The 15,557-nt window shown below is 51.9% G+C and overlaps 3 protein-coding genes across 3 annotated transcripts; 1 reads left to right on the forward strand and 2 right to left on the reverse strand.

Moving 5' to 3' along the window:
- Positions 1 to 49: 49 nt before the first annotated feature.
- CSUI_010473 (histone h2b) lies at positions 50 to 2,656 on the forward strand. The gene is made up of 2 exons (XM_068070576.1): positions 50 to 1,075; positions 1,833 to 2,656. The coding sequence occupies exon 2, from the start codon at positions 1,841 to 1,843 to the stop codon at positions 2,210 to 2,212; it is 372 nt and encodes a 123-aa protein (XP_067917446.1). The 5' UTR covers positions 50 to 1,075; positions 1,833 to 1,840; the 3' UTR covers positions 2,213 to 2,656.
- Positions 2,657 to 3,772: 1,116 nt separating this feature from the next.
- Positions 3,773 to 6,503, reverse strand: CSUI_010474 (eukaryotic initiation factor 4a). Its single transcript, XM_068070577.1, has 4 exons — positions 5,742 to 6,503; positions 4,842 to 5,306; positions 4,208 to 4,588; positions 3,773 to 4,002 (listed from the first exon to the last, which is right to left on the reverse strand). The coding sequence occupies exons 1-4, from the start codon at positions 6,108 to 6,110 to the stop codon at positions 3,985 to 3,987; spliced, it is 1,233 nt and encodes a 410-aa protein (XP_067917447.1). The 5' UTR covers positions 6,111 to 6,503; the 3' UTR covers positions 3,773 to 3,984.
- A 510-nt stretch (positions 6,504 to 7,013) lies between these two features.
- On the reverse strand, positions 7,014 to 15,436 carry CSUI_010475 (zn-finger in ubiquitin-hydrolases domain-containing protein). Its single transcript, XM_068070578.1, has 3 exons — positions 10,888 to 15,436; positions 9,032 to 9,976; positions 7,014 to 8,328 (listed from the first exon to the last, which is right to left on the reverse strand). Exons 1-3 carry the CDS (start codon positions 14,908 to 14,910, stop codon positions 8,290 to 8,292), a joined length of 5,007 nt encoding a protein of 1,668 aa, XP_067917448.1. The 5' UTR covers positions 14,911 to 15,436; the 3' UTR covers positions 7,014 to 8,289.
- Positions 15,437 to 15,557: the final 121 nt, after the last annotated feature.

A 15,557-nucleotide genomic window follows, 5' to 3' on the forward strand; every position in this document is an offset into this window, starting at 1 on the left:
CTGTGACACGTGTTGTGCTTCGGTGACAAGACAGATATAAACTTGTTAAGATATTGCGGCGTCCATTACATCTACTGCCGAGCATTCGCTGGGATCCGCCTTGCAGAACCACGTCAGAGGTGACTACGGACCTTGTCTATTCCATCTAATAGGTCTCTCCTGCTGTGACGTCACTCCTCCAGCGATGGCCGGTCCGGCTGCGCTTTGTTTATCTCCCGGACGTTTGTCCTGATTGGTCGCGGTTGGCTTGAAACCGGGGTTGTCGTAGCCGTGTAGGTTTATGTTCAAGGGCTGGCACCCGCGCAGAGACCCTACGTCACTGCAGAGTGCCGCTCGTTCTACGAAGACGTGCGGAAGGCTCCTGCAGTGCGGGCGGCAAGTGTCTCAGTGCATCGACCGTTGTCGCAAGGAAGAGGTGTCGTCAGTCACAAGGCGGCAATACCCGTGCCGCAGCCGGGGACGAGATAGGTCCAACTGATCAGTGCGTAAACACAAGAGTGGCTGTGTTTGCCGAAGTGGTTTCCATAGCGGGATGCTGCGAGCGTGCATGAAAAGAGACTTCGGCACTTCACTCTCCAGTGTTTTGCCACTTGCTGAAAGCCGTCTTTTTTCCTCTACGTCAGACAACAGCTGTCTGTCCACCCAGGAGCGCAAGCGTTAAGTGCAAAAAAAGAGGCGGAGTAGGGCCGTCTAGGAAAGGTCAGCCCAGCAGAGCGGGTGACAGCAGCGAAGTTCCAGCGGGTTGGCATCACGGACGCCGCAGCTGAGAGGGCGTTCCAGAGAGGAGGCTTTCCCCTTCTCTCCCGTCGCGGACGGGTGGCGTTTAAGGGTGGAGGAGGTCCCTGTTGATTGGCAGACTTGCCTAAGTTTTTGTTTTTGTCATTTGTATTATTTTGGTTTTTGCTCCTCCGCTTGTTCGAGCCATTGTATTTCTCCGCGTTTCTCCCCACTTCTGCTTCTTTCTGTCTTCGTGGAGTGGCCTTAGTGCAACTGCGTCGGAATAGAGACGTCGCTGTTCCGTTTTGAACACACTCGGCTTTAGTCGTTATTTACCGTCAATCAACACACTACAGAGGTAAGCATTTCACTTGGGATATCTTTGTTTAGCAGCGTCCGGGATTTACTTGCCTGCCCGCATCTGGTGGCCTTTCCTTTTTCTCATCGCATTTCCGGGGCGGGGCACCGGTCTTTTTTATCGTCACGGCTGTGTGATGCCGTTGTTTCTCCCTTTTATCCCAGTCGCACGTTTTCTTTTGGTTTTTTTTTTTTCTTTCTGGCACGAAGTTGCGAGTCTGTCGCTTGGGTCTGCAGTCCGTCACCAAGACTAGTCCGGCGGTTCGCCTGCGTGTATGCGATGCAGAGACTGCATCTCGAACGATACTGTATACCGTATGAATGCTAGGCCGGTACTCCCTCCTGTTGTAAGGTTGCCTGACTCTTAACCTTCTTCCGCTCGTGCGACTTAGCTGATCGGTTCGTCTAGGCCGTTTCAGAGGCAGGGAGGTTGCAGTCGTGGTCTTTCAGCTGGCGTCCAGCTCTTTGTAGTCCTTTTTTTTCTATGTAGACGTGTGTGCATGTGTTTGCTGGAGAGCGCAGCAACCCGGAGGCGCGTTATCACAGGAGTTTCAGTTGCCGAGAATCGGGATTTCTCACATGTAGAGTACTCTCCACAGTTGGCGAGTTCGCAGTCCGGAAAGCAGTAGTCAGATCAGACAGGAAAGAAGCTTCAGTCAACAGACCAAGTAGTTGCCATGACAACTGTGGCGGGCTGCACTTCACTTTGGAGACCGGCATTACGGTTGAGGTTGAACCATGTGTGCGGTTTGCCGCAGGTTCCAAGATGTCAGGAAAGGGTCCAGCACAGAAGTCCCAGGCGGCGAAGAAGACAGCCGGAAAATCTTTGGGTCCCCGGTACCGCCGCAGAAAGAGAACTGAATCTTTTGCACTGTATATCTACAAGGTGTTGAAGCAAGTGCACCCGGAGACAGGAGTTTCGAAGAAGAGCATGAGTATCATGAACTCATTCATCAATGATATTTTTGATAGGCTGGCAGATGAGGCTGTACGTCTCATTCGGTACAACAAAAAGAGAACTCTTTCATCGCGGGAGATCCAGACAGCTGTCCGCCTTTTACTTCCTGGTGAACTGAGCAAGCACGCTGTTTCGGAAGGAACCAAGGCTGTTACAAAGTACACTACCTCCGGGGCCTAGGACAGCGGTTTTCTTTTCTTCTTTTGCGTTACAGTGTTGTTCAATAGTTCCCCGGCACATTCGTTCCTTCGATTACCTTGCAGTGCGTGTACGGAGCGGTTGGGTATGGGGTAGAGGATAGGCTCCGGTGGTACGCTGGCACAAGGGCCGCCGCTTCGTTGTGGATCTTGCCGAGCGGGTGTTTGTCGACGTTGTGGCGCCGTGTGGACATGCTACCTCGAGTGTGTGTACTGGGTGATGAACGCGGGCGAGTTCATTATTGTACTGTCTCCGTCTTTTTCTAGATCTGCAAGAGGTCCTCTTTTTTCTCCCGTGTCCGAGGTTTTCAGCTGACATGCACATGGGTGCGCGTGGTTCTCGCATCTTCGATGCGGCAATCAACTGTCGCAGCTGTGTTGTAGATGCAGTTTTTCTTGTCTGAAACAGAGGGAATCGACCCATGAATTCTCACGGCTTTTTCTTGTCAATCTTGCCGTGCCGGCGTGCTAGCGCTTTCCAGTGTACCCGAAGAGCGATGTGAGGGGTTTCTCATCAAGACACGCACGTGTTGACAAAAAAACTTGTTATTCTCGCGAAAGTACTCGCTCTACAGCTCGGATCGACAGTCAACGTCGATGAGGTGGCTTATGCTGGTCGCCAAGTTGGAGGCCGGCTGTAGGTTAGAACGTTTTCGGTTGGTGTACCTACTCGTGCAGTCAAACAGGTGGTTAGGTTTTTCGGGGGGTTCCCCAGAAGTAATTGCAAATTTCGTCGGTAGGCTTCGACACAGACTTCCACCGAACGTACGATAGAGGCACCCCGCTGCGCAGGTGGTAACTCACGTTCTCATGGCTACACTGGAGAGGACGCACCGAGCTGCACGAGTTTCTAGAGTAGACCCAGAAAGAGGGCATCACCGCTGGTTGCGAACCGGCGGTGAGTCGCACCCCTTCTCAACATGGCACCCTATGCAGTGAAATGTCCGTGGGCTGCAAAGCAAGTGTGAGAATCCGCCCTGTCAGTGAAACGATGCGACCACAGACGGCTGCCATTCGACAGTGCAATGCTACAAGCATCCGTTTCTGGACTGAACGCGCCCCCAGCCACACGATTTGGGCTCTGTACCACGGGGACACACATACTCCGCGACGCCCGGCAAAGTGACGTATCTTTAGCCGTAACGGCACCGCGGTCTCTACGGACGAAGCCGGATTCATGGGTTCCACCCACGCTTGTCTTCGAAATCGTGTGCTCCAGTGACTCCAGGTTGCTCACCATTCGTGTTGGTCTGTCATTCTGGTGCTACAGAGTACTGCGACCTGCCACGTCAATACATCCGCTAGGACAGTTCGGTTGCCGTTGACTGCCCCTGTCCCACGGCGTGTCTCTCCCTTCCGGGGTGTTCTTCTGGCCGCTTGAAATTGCTTCAGACGGCAAAACGAAACGTCAGCCGGTGCGCAGGCTGGTGTTACACGGGATGGTATTCGACGCTGAGGCTCGCAGAGTCGCAACAAACGACCGTCGAGATAGACGGTGATCGTCTCAAACCCGAAATGCTTCACACGGAAGAACAGATACCAGCAGTTGGTGCCGCGAGTGGGACAGTGAAGAGTAAGTACTACAGCAAAGCGCCGTGATGATGAGTAGTTCGAAAAGCAAGGTAGACGAGAGCCAAGAGACTGCACAAACCAATCTAAGAACCTTCCCCGTTGAGAAACGACTACTTTCAGCGCAGCAGAACACAGGAACGAGTTGTTTCACACCCAGTTGTTCAGCTGCGTGGTATCTGGATCTTAGAAGAATTCCGCAACCTGAGAACGCACACACCCAGAAACCGGACACAACAAAATCAGTGCTACGGTCGAGCGAACGTAGGACTTACACATGGCGACCTGAATCACTGCGTACGGTTCTCGGCGCGACGACGCCCGTGCTGTGCTTTTCGGCACCCCCGTATGCAGCTTCACAGTTCGGTCACCCAGTTTCATATATTGTCCGTGATCCCCCCTGTCTTACCTCCATCGGCATTTCTTCGATCTGGGTGTTGTAGTGCTTCTCGATCTCCTTAAGCTGTTCGACGTCGCTAGATGTTACGAAGTTGATAGCAACACCCTTTCGCCCGAATCGCCCGGAACGACCAATACGGTGAATGTAGTTTTCCTTGGTAGCGGGCAAGTCGTAGTTGATAACCAACGACACCTGCTGCACGTCAATACCACGGGCCAGCAGATCTGTCGTGATCAAGACACGCGTGGAACCGGAGCGGAACTCACGCATAATCATCTCTCGACTCTTCTGGTCCATGTCACCGTGCATAGAGGAGACAGTGAAGTCGCGCTCTGACATCTTGTTCGTCAAGAAGTCGACCTTTCTGCGCGTGTTGCAGTAGATGATAGCCTGTTAGAATCAAACACAACCATCCATCAGACACGACGTGAATGACCGACTTTCCTACAGAAAGATAGCTGCACCACAGATCCAATTCAGCCGTGGCGCCGCACAACACACTTGCACAGACTTCAGTGCTTGCATCCTGACTCCACCTTAATACGTTGCTGGTGCTGCGCTACGCGTACCTTGTACGGTCACGCCATTCAGACACTTCATTCCGAGAATCACAGGGTGGAACCTATCTACCACGGACACGTACCTGTGTGATAGTGAGGGTCTCGTACAAGTCGCAAAGGGTTTCCAACTTCCAATCTTCCTTCTCCACAGCAACGTAGAACTGGCGAATACCCTCAAGGGTGAGCTCGTCGTTCTTGACGAGAATTCTCTTCGGGTCACGCATGAACTTGGTTGTCAGCTCCAGGATATCCTGGGGCATGGTGGCGCTGAAGAGAGCCACTTGCACATCAGGGGGAAGCTTCTTGAAGACGTCATAGATCTGTGACTTGAATCCCCGGGAAAGCATCTCATCTGCCTCGTCCATGATGAACAGCTTCATGTCATCCACGCGCAAGTGACGCTTCTCCATCATATCATGTACACGACCAGGGGTACCTACGACCATGTGGACGCCGGCCTTCAGTTTGGCGATGTCGTCTCTCACGACAGTCCCTCCGACGCAGGCGTGGCATCGCACTTGCAGATAGTCACCCAGGGCCAGAACGACCTAAAAAACGGAAAAAATCAGACGCCGATCACGCTGGAATGGAGCTTAAACAGCACAAATGAAGGAAGGGCCTCTGGAAGGTACACGTTAACCACAAGAACCGATGCGAACATAAAAGGTTCCCTAGTACGCAATGCTTGTGCTACGGCGCCCACCGTGGGTACGGGCCTCTGCACGGGACGCGCGCCCACGGCAGGACCACGAAAATACGGAAAGGACCACCCCAAAACGCTGCTGCTACTCTACGCCGAAGAAAGAACTCATCACCAGTCTGCTCAGACCCCTAGACCTGCAACGCCAGCAAAAACTGAATATCCGAAGATGCATCTGGAAGCGCGCGGAAGGGCCGCTTCGCGCCCTCAAACTCTGCCAGTCGCTGCATCAAAGTAGCGGGGTTCAACCGCTAACCAGCGGAGAACTGAGAAGACGGCTCACTTTCTGAATCTGCTGGGCAAGCTCGCGTGTCGGAGCAAGAATAAGGACTTGGCAGTTGTTGATGTTGTAGTCGATAAGCTGGAGAGCAGCAATGGCGAACGTGGCTGTCTTCCCCGTTCCAGACTGCGCCTGGCCAATAGTGTCATGTCTGTCAAGAATGGGTTTGATGCCTCTTTGCTGAATGGCAGACGGCTTCTCGAAACCATAAGAATAAATGCCCCGCAGTAAACTCTCGTTCAGTTTGAGGGCATCGAAAGAATCGACAACTTCGTCGTAGTTCGTCTCAATAACCTCATCATTCGCAGCTGGGGCAGACACGGCTCCAGCCTGCTGCTGACCGCCTGCTTGCTTTTCGTCACTGTTATCCATCTTGAAAACAAATTTGAGGCACCACGACCGCTGTTATGGTGCCGAGACGGACTGCTCTTAGCAGCTGCGTGGGGAGCTCGGGCGCGGTGATAGAGGACGACACTACACTACCACGTAGGATGGCTGAGGGGGGGGGCACAGTTTAAGCAGTAGACAACGCGACAGAGTAAAAGTCAAGAAAGAAGCAATCCGGCTACCCGAGCTGGTGGCGGGTAGCAAATTAGCAAAAACTGCGTGAGATAAACGGCAGGCCACTCCGGCGTTGCAAGCAAGAAAGCGCATGAGGCAACGGTAACGGTGGCCGGGCAGCCCTGCCTGCTTCCTCGCTCCTCCCTAGGGCGCGCAAGCGACGTTTCGCCCCACCCCTGCTGAACGGCCGCCAACAGAATGACGCCGAACCGCGACTGCATGTGGGCTTTTGCAGCTCCCCTCTTCGTCCTCCACCTGTGCAGAGCAATATCCGGGGGGGGGGAAGACGACAGCTCCAACTCCCCCACTCAAAGAAAAGTCACGGACTATCCCACGGGTGCCGCCAAAGAGTGGAACGGGCGTACGCGACGAGAGTGACACTAACACATTCAAGCACCCGGCCGGACACCTGCGACATACACGCACACCCCCAGCGTCGGTAGACCAGCACCTCTGCACACCTGACGTTGTGCCATAGTGTAATCGAGCTCTTTTGGTTGCCGTCATCCAATCAAAGGTTGGGAGTAGCGCTGCCGTATCCCGGAAACGCTATCACGATACACTCCATCCCAGAGCGGACCGACGGACTCGTTCGCTTTGCTGCTTGGTTGAAGTGGCCAGCACTCCACAAGACGCGCGTGCTCTTGTGAGGCCAGCATGCCAACTGGGTCCATCCCGTACTGTGTGTCAATCAGATCAATGCCCTTGAGAGAGCGGCGTTGACCCGTGCCTCATTACGCAAGACACACACAGTGGTTCCTTTACAAATAGTGGTGACGGGCTCCATTCCATGGGGGTTGGAAGGCAGACGATCAGGCTAGGCCAAGCATCCGGACAGTAATGAAGTTCCGGAGAAACTACTCTTTGCTTAGTTCTGTAGTTTGCCGGGAGGGGCACTACACGTGTAGGGATGAGTAATGCAACTACGGATATAGCACACACAGTGCATACTATAGGTTATCGGAACATACACTCAATACCGGGAACTGTTGATTGAGCGTAGGTAGCGGGACAAGGAGCCTGGCTTCAGACGGTCTCTGACGTGTGCGGTACGCGCTGGATATTGAATCGGGTGACTGAGTCTCCAAGAAGCCATGTAATGACGTTACGCGAAAACTGATAACTAGCCCGACCTTGTCACCGCGAGAAACCATTGCAAGAATCCACAGTCTCTAAAGTCCTCCCGTCAAGGAGCGGCCGCGGTCGGTTGCGCGTGTGATAGACGACACACGCTCGCAGCTAACGTCGCCACATCAGGGCTAGATAGTCCAACGTGACTTGCCAAAGTGCGGCCATGGCGACAACAGTCCGCGGACGCATACTTGGGAGAGCCCCGACCGGGGAGGCACCGCAGTGCGTGAGGGTTCTGCTTCTGCTTCCCATCCCCGTTAGCCCCCCCTCGCCTTGTCACAACACTCCTGAGAACCACCGAGTTCGCGGAGTTCCTGACATTCTTTGTTGCGGGTTACACCAGTTGTGTGATGTTGCATATGCGTCTTGTATGTGGGCACACAAACCAATCTTCTTCAAAAGTTCTGGTATCATCAACCATGACATGAGAAACCTGTCAAGTTCGGAAACGAACGGACACCTGCTAAAAGACCAGCTCAGACGCAATCACAAAAAGCGAGCGGGAACGAAGAAACTTCGCCCCAGTTTTCATCACATCGTTTCCTGTGTTACCCAAACGGAGGAGCACTCTCCTGACGGAAGAGGGCTGAACGTTCATCAGCTGCTTTCTGCCATATGCGATCACTTGATTCGATGAACGATAGCGTCTCCGGACACCTCAAGGAAACGGCCACCTTTGTTTAGAGCGTGCAATTTCACAGACCGTAGGCGTCTCAGTGTCCGAAGTTCGAAGGTTAAGCCGTAGGAATACATGTCTGAGATGTCTCCTTCCGGGCAGAATAATTTGCTGGCGCCTTTTGTCTAGCGACTGTACTCGGGATAAGAGGTGGATCGTGTCCGGTGAACGGTTTTTTGTTGACTACCCCGTTTCGGAGAGGCGCTGATATAAACGCTCGAGCTGTAGAATCAACACAAGAGGACACAACCGACTCAAACAAAAAGAGAGATGCGAATAGGTTCAGACCCACTCGAGAACGCCAAGTTAATCGCTAAGTCCAGTTAGCCTTCCGGCGCACATGCCGGGAGGCTGTCTATCCTTCTGCAAGCACACTATCAGCGCCGCCCCTTGCACGGTTGTCAGCTTCGAACCTATAGCTGTAGCTCATACTGAAGAGCGAGACGGACAAGCCTCTGCCAGATCACTGTCTCAGAGTACGTAGAAAAGGAACTAATGCCTGGTTTTTCTCGCTCCTGACTGACCCAATACAGCTGGGTTTAGCCCCCTGACAAAGGAAGTCTCAATGCCTGTTCGGTGGGTCCGCATGTCACATGCTGTCATGAAAAAAGGAGTGCCCGTCAAACACTACCGTAAACACGCGTCAAGGACGATCCATTTCTGACCCTAAGCTCTCATAAAGGAAGAATGGAAAACTTAAGTGACGAAAAAGGACCTTCGACGCATCTTCTCTGGCCGACTGTGTTATAGTAGCACATACTCTACCCTGCAAACGACACATACGCGGGTGAACAAGACTCCTACCGCATACTGGCAAAGATCTGCGTCCAGCTAGCTGTTCCTACGATACAGCCGGTACCCTCTCTGAGGTGAAGCCCATGTATCTACTCCCCAGTAAATCTGCCGTATATGCTACAAATCTGACCTGTTCTCGGAGACTCTCTACAGTAGCATCCAATTCAGCCAGCCTTGCTTCGTCACCTCCAGACTTTCTCTTTCCTTTAACACTCTTCTGCGCACCAGCAAGGCGCGAAGAACTTTTCTCTTTCCCGGCTCCTGTCGTGGCTCCCCCCCCAGGATGAGCCTTCACTTTAGCATTGTTCTCTCCTTCATCTTTCCGTCCTTTCTTCTTCTGATTTCCCGCCGCTCCTCCCCCTGTCGCCTTTCCTTCTGAAACTCCGCCACAAGAGGGACCCTTTCTCCGAGCTTTCGTACTCAACGGGGGAAGAGAACCGACCGCATCAGAAGCTTCAGCCGCAGCAGTGGACTGCTGCCCTAAAGCTTCACTGTCTTCTCCAGCAGCATGCCTTTCGCACACCACGCGCTTCGTTTCCCCACCTTTATCCGACCGTATAGAGTGATCACCGCCGTCATTCTCTTGTCTTTCTCTTAGAGTTTCCTCTACCTTATCATTTGTACCGGGCTTATCCCTCAGTTCGGAGACTAAGGGGGGCGAAGATGCCGAAGGAACAGAAGAATGATGAGGAGGAGAGGACTGAGAAGGAGAAACTTGTTGAAGGAGAGGTTCAGAGGAAAGACGTTGTGAAGTGGAGCACGTAGAGGGAAGAGAAGTATCGACAATAGGAGATGATGCTGAAAGCAAAGGACAGGTTGTAGATGATGACGCAGAAGAAGTAACCGGTGAAGAAGAAGAAGGTTTTGAAGAACAGGCTGAAGTAGGGACACTACAGGACGAATGTGGAGAAGAACTTGACTTAGAAGAGGAAGATGCTTTAGAATCGAGACGCATAGACGAGACCAGATCACGAAGAAAACGATTGTCTTCTCGTATCTGCTTGATGCGATGTTGGGCACTCCGGATACGCTTCAAAACGTCGCGACGACGGCATGCGAGGTCGGCTAACTGTACCTGGTAAGGGACAGCGCGCATGCATCCACCATCACCGTCGTAAGTACAATACGTACCAAGTGCCCGCCTTTGAACGCACAACGGAGACACCTTTCTACGGGATCTCGCGCGCGAAAGCTTCCATCACTACACCATACACACGAAGTGAGATACACAAATATTGTCCCATAGACACTTATCGTCGTATAGACATACTCCTGGTAAACACACCTTCTCACTAGAACACTCAGACCTTCTATCCAGGCTTCTTTGTACAGATGCGTACAGAAGGCGCCCAATACCCCCCACTCGCCCGTGGAGGGAGAGCGGCGAGACCGAGAGGGGACCGGCAGTGGTCAGGTATAGATTTCTACTTGGTAGACCGGAGGACTCTTCTACGTGTTCCACCACTACCTTGTCGCTGAATAGGTCTATTTCCTCCTGTGTCTCTCCTCGCTCAGTGCTCGATGAGCTTAGCCATCCAAGACGCCCGTGAGGCTGCTATAAGGACGACAGAGATCTAACGGCACGATTTCCTCAGCACGGTGATTGGACCTCCAGTCTCGCTTTGTGCATGTAGAACTATTATTGTCCACCCTCCACGCCATATTACACAGGACTAGCAGTTGTAGTCCTTAAAGAACCCTTTGCTGTCTCATGGGGGAGAGCGTATGAAGGTTCTTAATGATTCCCCACGAGATGGTGCTATGATGATGGCGGTGATCCTATTCCGACACTGACAAAGTACACATCGCTATGTATAGCTAGATCCCGATAGCTGTAAGTTGACTGTGTACAGCTGAATACCCGTGATAAAAAAAAACTGCACGCCATTGTGCATATCCAGATGTTGATGACTGGACATCCCCAACCAGAGAAGAGAAGAAGATGCAACGCTTCATGAGTCAAGAAGGGGTGCTTGAAGAGATTACCTGTAGAATCACGCTCTGTTCATTTAGACTTTCTGTCGTAGCTGTTGCCAGCTCAATCTCGGCAATGAAGGCATTCTCTGTATTACGAAGTCGTAGCTCATACAGCTCTCTTTGATAAGCTAGTTGGCTAGATAGGACACTGCTCAATTGCTGTTCCCAGAGAGTCTGCTGCATAGAAGAGGGTAGTCCCATCTCGTAGTCATTTGATCGTATCATCATCGATTCTCGTGAAGAACTCTGCGCACCTCCCAGAGCTGTAGTCGTCGTGAAGGTTGTCCTATGAAAAGGGTTATCACTGTTTTCTGTTAAGATCACACCGCCTTCTCTTTCCACGGGGGCAGCATCTGCTGCCATGCTGAGAAAACAGCCTGTTTCCCCCTGCCCTTGATATGAATCGCCTGGAGAATAGATATGTGAGAAGAAGAGACCCTGGTCAGATTGACTCTGTTCTTCCTCGTCTCCTTCCCCTCCCTGAAGCTCTCGAAGAGGAAGAGGAGGGACCACCACAATACCACCCCCGAGCTGCTCGGCATCTCCACCTAAGGCAAAAGCCGAACTAAATAAACTCACTGTGTCATCGTCATCATCATCGTCGTCCTCTTCTTCGTTGAAAGTCCTGGAGGAGAAAAACGGCATCTTCCCTTCGTCATCCCCGTCACGAGGAGGTATGGTGGCCTCCCGTACAGAAGGCCCTCCCCCGGCTTGGCCACCTTCTCCTACACTCCATGGACGAGGAAAAAAAGCATCCTCTAAGAAGAACGGAAGAAAAGGAGAACAACCTCGATCTCCTGTGTTTTCTCCTCGGAAAGCGTTCATAGAGGCTAACATACTACCATTCTCTCCTATATCATTTCTCCGAGTTGACGGAGCAACAGGCGGCGGGCATCTTGGATGTTGATCAATACCTATCGGATAGAATGAGAGACTGTGATCTCTTTCATGACCTCTTAAGATCATCTCCTGTTCTTCTTTCTCCTCTCCCTCATTCAGAGGAGCTGCTGCTTCCTGCTGCTGACTACTCATTTCTTCCTTTCTGCCCTCACAAGATATACCAGGAAGAGGACTCAGTGAAGAGACACGTAAATCCCCTGTCGGTGTTAGGGTTATATCTGGAAGCCAACGGCGAGTTGCACTATGTCTTCGTGTTTCTCCATCCCGTGACGTTGCTGTGGCGACCTGGTCACACGGTAATGCAGGTGTAATGACACCATAGCTATCTTTTCCTCCTCCTATACTGCCGCTGGTGTCTCTTCGTACCGCCACACCCAGACGACTTGGTCCTCTCTCCCCCCCTACAAAATCGGGAGGCATGCCAGGTTGATCTCCTACATCTTTGGGTCTTGAACGAAGAAGAGCTTCTATGTCCGGAGGATGAGGTTGTCGCCCTTGCGGCCATGACGGCGCAGTGGCGTCTAGCGGGTTCAAACCCCCTGAGAAACCTGAAATACCTCCTGCCTTTTCTTCTTGCCACTGCTCTCCTCCTTCTTCTCCCCCTTCACCATGTGGAAGACGATGATAGAGACTTCCCTCCGCATCCCTTACTCCATTCGCACTTGAACCTGTCAGATGATGAAGCTGTTGTGAGGTAACAGAGCTACACCTCTGTGCTGCTGTTGCTCCTTTAGCTCCTGACGGTGACGACTGTATATACGGAGATGACGGGCAGTAGTTATACATGCTTCGTGCACCAGGAGCGGGAGGCAAAGGTGAAGAAAAAGAAGACGGCGCTAGGACTCCCCGCACGTTATGACTACTGCCTACGGGTTTCTCTTCTTCTTTGAATCCACTGTACACACAGTTTGACTTCCATGATCCCCAATCAACCCCGCCTTCTTGAGGTCTTCTCCAAGATAACGGAGGCGGAAAGAATGCACGTAGATACCACCATCTGCCGAGTCTATCTTCGGCGCAATTTCGAGAATAACGCCGGGGTCCGAGAGAGGGAGAGCTAGTGATAGGCGGGCACAAGGGGAAAGACGGAGAGGGAGAATCAAAAGAGGAGACACCTGAAAAGGGGACTGAAGAGGGAGACACAGATTCGGGTTGCATGTGGGGTTGTTGTTCGCTACGTCCTTCCCGAGAGTGTGGGGCGGCACTCTCATGATGATAAAGGACACTCTCCTTGTGTATGGTTTCACCACCCGAAGCGTCTCTACGCTTCGCAGATGGAAAAGAGCAGGAAGAATCAGCGTGATAATGCTGAATAGTAGATGAAGAAGGAACCACACAAGGAGTGTTTGCAGGCGTTCCATTGAGAGGGGGATGGTGGGCATCTGACGAAGAGAAGGTGTCAATCGAGGATTGCATTTCCTTGCAATGAACTCCAGTACGAGAATCACTACCATTCATATGGCAATGACTGACCCAACCCGTACGTGGAGACTTCTCTAGAGAACAGACCGGATCATCTCTTCCTATGAATAGAGGTGGCTCCGTTAGCGTGCGATCACGAGGAACATGTACCTCTGGCAAAGTTACTTCATCACGCGTCATCTCCCTTCTTCCTTGATCATAATGAGGATCTCCACCGCTCTCCTCAGTGACCAGCTGAGAAGAACCGCTAGAACCCATGAGTAGCCCCCCGCCGTGGTCTCTGGGATCGTGTGTAGCTGTGAGAGGAGACAATGCCGTTGACGGCTGTCCACTCTCGTTCATTACAAGATGTTGTTGATAGTATTGCTGTTGTTGGTCCCTCTCTCCCCTTGTCCATTCAGTTCCATTTGAAGCAGCAAGGATAGTCCCATCTGAAATAGATAGAGGTCTTCGTGTGATGCCACACATGGACTCTCTCTCTCCTACTGCGTTACCTGTATTCTCAAGCAGGAGTGAAGAGGAAGAACCTGTGACAGAACTATAGGCGTCACCCTCTCTGGAGGGGTGATCACTCGAGATACTAGCGGCCCCCCCGGGAGCTTCTTGGGTCAGTGGAGAAGAAGAGGAAGAAGTAGCGCTCACCCCACTAGGTAAAGTTTCTCGCGGATCTGATGTATCTGCAGTCAAGCTGCACCGTAAGGATGACTCAAGTCGATGATGGTATGTATTTTCTCCTCCTTGGTTTCTCTCCATCGAAGAGAGGAATCCGTCCGTCCTAGTCATGTCGCTCCACTTTGCATTACAAGACTGTGTATTGTCACAGAGACCGGGAGGAAGAGGCTCGCTGGCTCTGATGAGAGACTGAGAAGAACCATCAGGATTTCGCTCCCTGTCAGAGGATGATGACCATGGAATAGAAGAAGACAAGGGAGGTCTATTTTCTATAGTGGAAGGACGAGATGCTGCCCTCACTGCACTTCCCTCACGGAGAAGTAGTCCACAGTTCGCAGTACCGTACGGAGGGAGAGACGCAGACCCCGGTAATACTGCCCCCTGACTACATGGCATTCCACTAGAAGACTTATATGCTCTAGCATCCATGGAAGATCTTTCTTCATGCTGCTGAAATACTTGCCTACATGTCTTCACGTCAGATGAGAAAGGAGAGGTCGGGAATGCAGCATGAGAGATCGCCGAAACACTCGAGGAAGGCAGAAAGACAGGTGTCGCCCCCCCATGAGACGTCTCTGAATCGTTTTCTATGGAAGAGACAGGACCTACAGTCGACTGAAGACGAGCCCTAGTGGAAGCCATTACAGAAGCAAGAGAAGTATCTTCAATGGAACTCCCACCCTTCAGCAAAGAAGAAGAAGCAGTAGAAGTACTGGTAACACCTTCCCCATTAACAAAGTGAGACGGGAATCCTCGAGGAAGGTCGCCTCGTCCTATCTTTCCCCCAGTACTTAAAGAGCTTGAGAATCTTCGCCCACGGTAGGGGAGAGAATGAGGTAGAGGTGGAGAGACCACCCCCGTAGATCGGACACTGCCTGCAAGAGATGTGCTTAGCCGAGACAATGTGACATGTTGAGAGAATGTACAGTTCGATAAAGACACAAGATGATCACGTAAAAAGAGAGGCGAAAGACCTTTTCTGTCATCAGCTGGGGAAGTAAGAGAGAGAAAACCCTTTCTATTCGTCTTCGCTGTCATACTTGTCCTTCTCTCGACTCCTGAGGTGACAACACTTGAACCTCCAACATGCAAGAATCCAGGAGGACATCCTGATAATGGTGTGTCGGGAAGGCGGGAGAAAGCAGTTGGACGGAGGTGAGAAGAAGAAGAAGAGGGAAGAGAAGAGAGAGGAAGACGATGTACAAAGATATCATCTTGGTAATCCCAGATACGACCAGAGGGAAGATGTAGACAGAAGCGATGAAGCACACTGTCACTATGGGCCTTGGCATGCCCTCCCCTATATCTCCCGCACCCTGTTTTAAGAGGCAAGAGAATCACACCCACACAGCACCACCAGGGTGGATCAAGACAGACAGAGAGAGGAAGTAACAGAATGGAGAAGAGAAAAAGAACGAAAAGACTACAAAGTCTACTCTAGGTTCTCGTGTCGCGCCGCAGTATTCACCCCACGAGACCGCAGCACAATCCTGCACACGCACATCTTTCCGCTTCCCTCTCATACGGTATGCCTTGTAGCCATCTCTTGTCGAGAGACTTGTCTTTCCATGAAAGAAACAGACAAAAGAAGAAGTAGAAAGATAGGAAAGGATACAAAGAATTAGACCGATCTACGACCGAAAAGTTTGATTCGGTTGAGAATGTGTATGTACAGGGGTAATGGA

This window comes from Cystoisospora suis, assembly GCF_002600585.1.
Source record: "Cystoisospora suis strain Wien I chromosome Unknown contig_7544, whole genome shotgun sequence".
NCBI classification, from domain to species: domain Eukaryota; phylum Apicomplexa; class Conoidasida; order Eucoccidiorida; family Sarcocystidae; genus Cystoisospora; species Cystoisospora suis.

Bases quoted from the DNA above. Each gene is read 5' to 3' on its own strand.
- CSUI_010473 (XM_068070576.1), top strand. From the start codon at position 1,841: ATGTCAGGAAAGGGTCCAGCACAGAAGTCCCAGGCGGCGAAGAAGACA.
- CSUI_010474 (XM_068070577.1), bottom strand. From the start codon at position 6,110: ATGGATAACAGTGACGAAAAGCAAGCAGGCGGTCAGCAGCAGGCTGGA. The intron at 5,307-5,741 runs GTGAGCCGTCTT...TCCGTTTTTTAG, and splicing joins TTGCCCAGCAGATTCAGAAA to GTCGTTCTGGCCCTGGGTGA. The intron at 4,589-4,841 runs GTACGTGTCCGT...TGATTCTAACAG, and splicing joins AGACCCTCACTATCACACAG to GCTATCATCTACTGCAACAC.
- CSUI_010475 (XM_068070578.1), bottom strand. From the start codon at position 14,910: ATGACAGCGAAGACGAATAGAAAGGGTTTTCTCTCTCTTACTTCCCCA. The intron at 9,977-10,887 runs GTAATCTCTTCA...GTCCCTTACCAG, and splicing joins AACAGAGCGTGATTCTACAG to GTACAGTTAGCCGACCTCGC. The intron at 8,329-9,031 runs GTCAGATTTGTA...TTGATTCTACAG, and splicing joins TAGAGAGTCTCCGAGAACAG to CTCGAGCGTTTATATCAGCG.